At 58.2% G+C, this 4,978-nt stretch overlaps 1 protein-coding gene across 1 annotated transcript in view; it reads left to right on the top strand.

Moving 5' to 3' along the window:
- The first annotated feature begins 192 nt into the window (after window positions 1-192).
- FBXO41 (F-box protein 41) overlaps window positions 193-4,978 on the top strand; it is an 11,850-nt gene continuing 7,064 nt past the window's right edge. The window contains exons 1-4 of the mRNA XM_009879859.1: window positions 193-914; window positions 4,037-4,265; window positions 4,610-4,689; window positions 4,820-4,974. Coding sequence (XP_009878161.1) covers window positions 193-914; window positions 4,037-4,265; window positions 4,610-4,689; window positions 4,820-4,974 — 1,186 coding nt within the window. The remainder of the gene's footprint in view (window positions 915-4,036; window positions 4,266-4,609; window positions 4,690-4,819; window positions 4,975-4,978) is intronic.

The raw sequence follows: 4,978 nt of genomic DNA, 5'->3' as shown, positions 1-4,978 counted from the left end.
TGCTGACATCCCCCCCCAAGACTCATCGGACCCTCTACTCCCATCCCAGGGCTCCCACCTCGCAATGCCCCAGCAGAGCTGCAGCCCCACTGCCCGGGGCTCCCTAACCCATCCCGTGTGCCACCAGTGCATCCATCTTGTGCCATGAGCGGGGCCGTGCGGTTCCCCTGCATCAGGGCGCATAGCTGAGGGATGGCCTCGCTGGACCTGCCCTACCGGTGTCCACGGTGTGGGGAACACAAGCGCTTCCGCAGCCTCTCCTCACTGCGGGCGCACCTGGAATACAACCACACCTATGAGACCCTCTATGTCCTCTCCAAGACCAACAGCATCTGTGATGCTGCCGTGTTCCCCCTGGCCGCCGATGGGGCCCTGCTGACACCGGCTGCCCGGCGGGACTACTTTGAAAGCACCTCCTTCCAAGGCAAGGACCAGCGCTTCTCCTGTGACCTTGTCCCTGCTGAGGAGCTGGAGCCGGCCCCATCCTCCTCCCCCTCGCCCCGCTATGTCCATGAGATTGAGATCCCTCTAACAGAGCTCTTCACCCGGGGCAAAGCCGTGGCACCAGCCCCCACGCCGCCAGCCACTATGGATGCTGCCTATGAGGAAGGCTTGGCCCGCCTGAAGATCCGCGCCTTTGAGAAGCTAGAGGTGGACAAGCGTCTGGAGAAGCTGACAGAGGAGGTGGAGCAGAAAATTGCCTCGCAGGTGGGCCGGCTCCAGGTGGAGCTGGACCGCAAGAGCTCGGAGCTGGAGAAGGCCAAGCAGGAGAGCCTGCGGCTCAGCCGGGAGAAGCAGGAGCTGGAGGACCGCGCATCTGAACTGTCTCGCCAAGTGGACGTCAGCGTGGAGATGCTGGCCTCCCTCAAGCAGGACCTGGTGCAGAAGGAGCAGGAGCTCACCCGCAAGCAACAGTGAGTCCTTCGTCCCCTCTCCTGCTGCAGGGTGGGGGGAAACGGGTCCCCGATGGCAAGTCCCAGGAGCCCCACACTGTCACCAAACCCTCAGACCAAGTGCTAGGGCACAATCCCCTTGGCAATGTCCATTTGTATCATCACTCATCACGCATCTTCTCCCATGCAGGCAGTGTCCACGTAGACCTGAGCTTCTCCATGTCGATGACCAAGCTGGGTCACGTCATGTCAGACCTTGTCCCAGAGCCACTGGTGCTCCCAGGACACAGCCAAGCTGGGGATGCACATGGCCATCCTGCTGTCCTGCCAAGGAACATGGTGGTGGCCGTGTTCCTGCAGCCCACTTCCAGTCCCAAAGGGTGTCCCCCAAAATCAGGGCTGGATCATCCCCTCTGGCTTCACAGCTAAATCATCCAGCCCCGCACAACCTGAGCAATCCCATCGGCATGTCCCATGGTCATAAACATGAGAGGAGTTAGCTTGGCCATGTATAATTCACAGATATAGCCCGAGAAGTATGAAGAAGCATCTGCTGTTAGGACTGTGGCGCTGTCATCGTCATTTTCATCCCATGTTCTCTATTCAACACCCCCTTCCCAGCCCAGCACTGCTCCTGAGTTTCCCTCCAGTCAAGCACTGGGTCATTTTGCCAATCGATGTCACTGAAGCAAAGTAGACTCTGCTCCTCGGGAGTTTCTTAGCAAAGCTGGAGGCCACCATGGGGTCCAGAAATCAGTGAGTGGCAGGATAATGGGGAATAGTGATGGTTGCGCTGGGCTGGGAGCACTGGTAGGATTCCTCAAGGACCTGTCTTGATTCCCACCATCCCGAGCACATTCGTTAATGACTTTGACTCCAAAATAATGACTGCGCTTAGAAACAAAGTTCACAGAATTTGCTGGTGGTGGAGGTGGTTCTGGGGTGAGGAGCAGGATGACGCTGGGGCTGTATAAGGGCAACAGCTCTTGGTTTGGATGCAGGTGTATGGGACAGGCATTGGGGAGGTTTGGGGGCTGCCATCAGCTGCCTTGTGGGTGTTGTCCAGGGGCATCTTGGGGGTGCATGGTGGCAGGATGAGGGCCAACGGGGTGGACAAGTCTGGAGCATGGCCTGGAGAGATGTGAGAGAGGGCAGACGGAGGGTGACGAATGGATCAAATGCATCTTGTTTGGTCCGTGTTGGAGTCTGGACACTGTTGCCACCTAAGAACCTGGTTTCATACCCCAAAACTGCCTTCTGGACCTCCCTTTCCTTAGAGAAACCCCCCTGCCCCTTAACTGTCCTAATCGGTCCACAAACTCCTCCAGCCAGAGTGACAAAATCACTTGCCAGGTTGCAGAGGGACCATGTGAAGAGCTGATGAAAAGAGATATTTTTTTCCTAGATGTGGGGAAATCATTTTCATCAGCAAAGCTTGTTTCACCCTTCCCCAAGAACAAAACATTGCCTGGGACATTTCCCAGCCCTGCCAGGTCCGAGACACCACGAAGCTGTTGTCCCCATGGGAGGTCTTTTGCTCCTGGGCTCCGTTTGCTTTGCCGGCTGTGTTTTTCCACCCGGTCTGGTCCGTGGGAATGAGAGAGGTGCTGGTGATAACCATCAGCATCACCTTACACCCGCCACACCAGTGCCCCATTTGCCTTCCAAATCTCCTGGGTCCGCTCACCAGGAGCCTTCCCAAATCATTACCAGGCAGCTCCCAGGCTCACCCTGCAAATGGCAGGTTGGGGGGCAGTTAATTGGTAATTATATGGCAATTAATAGCCAGCAACAGGAATTATATCACGATAATATATCCCCCTGCCCCTTTCTTTTCCTTTGCACTCCTGTGCAAATCGGTGGGGCTGGGTGCGCACGGTCGGATGCGCACGGTCGGGTGTGCACGGTTGGATGTGCGTGGTCAGGTGTAGAGTTGGGTGTGCGCAGTCTGGTGTGCACACGACAGGCGTGCGGAGCTGTGTTTGAGCACCTGCAGGGGTTCGTGGTGCTGAGCAAAGGTGTGAGAGCCGTTGTGCATGTGTGTGTGCGCGCGCCATCGACCACACGGGTGTGATCAGTGCTGGGCGTGTGTGCCACCGACTGTATGTGTACCTGGGGGGGGTGCGTGCATGTGCCTGTTCGCGATGCTGCCTGCGTGTGTGTCGGGGTGTACATCCGTATTTGTGTTGTCGTGGTGCTCCTGCGTGTAAGGGTGTCTCTGCATGTGCGTAGGATGCACTTGGGGGTGTGCACGATGGCCATGCGTGTGTGCAGGCCTGGGTGTGCACGTGTGTGTTCACGGGGCGCCTGCATTTGCGGGGGTCCGACGGTCAGGTGGGTCTGGTTGTATGGGGTTTTGGGACATGTGTGCTCGCGGGGGGGGTGATGGCTGCATGCACCTCTGTGTACATGTCCAAGTTTTTGGGAAGTGGACGAGGTCGGTGGGGGTGTGTGTGCCTGGGCACACATGTGTGCAGGATGGGACAGGGCCACCTTGGGTCATTGAGCTGCCAGCACGCTCCACCACAAAGCTGGCCACATTTTGGGAACGACATCTCAGTGCCTCAGCAGGGTGAACACTGTCCATCCACAGGCTTAAAGCTCCCAAGCGCCTGCTAATTAATTTGTTAACAAGGGAGCCGGAGCCCTGCAACCACTGGGTTTAACTGGGTATAGGGCTGAGTGGGGTTGAAGGACTTCAGACTGTCCTTAAGTTCGTTCCTTTAAGTCTACCCCAAACGAGGCAGGGTACCACTGCCATTCTCCTCCATCATCCTGCCAAACCATCATCATCCTCCTCCCTCCACTCCATCGCCCTGGGGCCTGACCCCAGTCCTGGCAGCAAAGGCTCGGGCTGGGTTCTATATCTAAGTGAAGGTGCTGGGGATGCCATTCCCCGCAAAAAAAAAGGTGGCCGCATCCACCCTGCATGCCAGGAGCATCGCCTGGTCTACACTCTGCCCCAAACCATGCCCAGGAGCTGTCTGGGTTGGCACAGACCCAAATCAGGCTGATGGTGGAATGGTCCGGATGTGAGTGAGCATCCTTTGAACCCCCATCCCAGCTGGAGGACAGGGATGGAGGTGCTTCACGGGGACAGGTGGGGAAGGATTGGGGTGTCACCCACTGGTCTTTGCAAACAGGGAGGTGCTGCAGATTGACCAGTTCCTGAAGGAGACGGCTGCCCGTGAGGCCAATGCCAAGGTCCGCCTCCAGCACTTCATCGAGGAGCTGCTGGACCGGGCGGACCGAGCTGAGAAGCAGCTCCAGATCATCAGCAGCAGCTGCGGCACTACCCCAAACGGCAGCCTGGGACGCTGCGGCACGCCGGGGGCCAAGGCTGCCAGCCGACTGGTACCACTGCGGGCACAGGCACGGGCACCCCAGCGACTTCGGGCATGCACCTATGTGGCTTCTCTGATGGCTGCAAAGGGTTGAGCAGGAAGGCGTAGGGACCCCCATCTCATTCCCATGGGGAAATGGATAATCCCGGGGCGGGGGAGGATCCCCAAGGGAAGTTGCTTCTCGGTGGGTTTGTATTTCCACGGCAAGCATGAGCAAGGTGCTGGGGTGATGCTGGCAATGCTCTTCTGTATCTCATTTGGGGATGGCCTCACCCAAAAACGCAGCTGGCACTATATGGGTTATCAGGGTTGTCTTCATTGGCTCTACCACCAACATTTTGGGTTTTGCTACATTGGCTCCTCTCCCCACAGAGAGACCGGCACTCAGGGCCAGGGACAGCCGTGCACGGTCCCTATGGCGTGTCCAACCAGCGCTCCTCCTCCAGCACCGGGTGAGTCCCCTATGTGCACTGCCGGTTTGTGATTTTAATAGCCTGCTTGGTTTTGGGGGGGGGCAAGGAGCTGATGGGAAGGGGATGCACACCCCAGTAAGTGCTGAGGCTGGGCATCCCCATCCCCCAGTGCCTCGAGCCGGGCGAAAGCCGTGTCACAGAGCTCGGGCTGCTACGACAGTGACAGTGCGGAGCCGTGCCCCACCGACGACACCGCTGATGGACATCCTTACCCAGCGCGGGATGGCGCCCGGGGCTCGGGGCTGCGCCGGCAAGCCATCCAAAACTG

The sequence above is a fragment of the Charadrius vociferus genome, unplaced genomic scaffold, assembly GCF_000708025.1.
Source record: "Charadrius vociferus isolate BGI_N301 unplaced genomic scaffold, ASM70802v2 scaffold502, whole genome shotgun sequence".
In the NCBI taxonomy this organism is placed as follows: domain Eukaryota; kingdom Metazoa; phylum Chordata; class Aves; order Charadriiformes; family Charadriidae; genus Charadrius; species Charadrius vociferus.
Note: the sequence above shows the minus strand (reverse complement) of the source record. Positions and strands in the feature narration are given on the sequence as shown.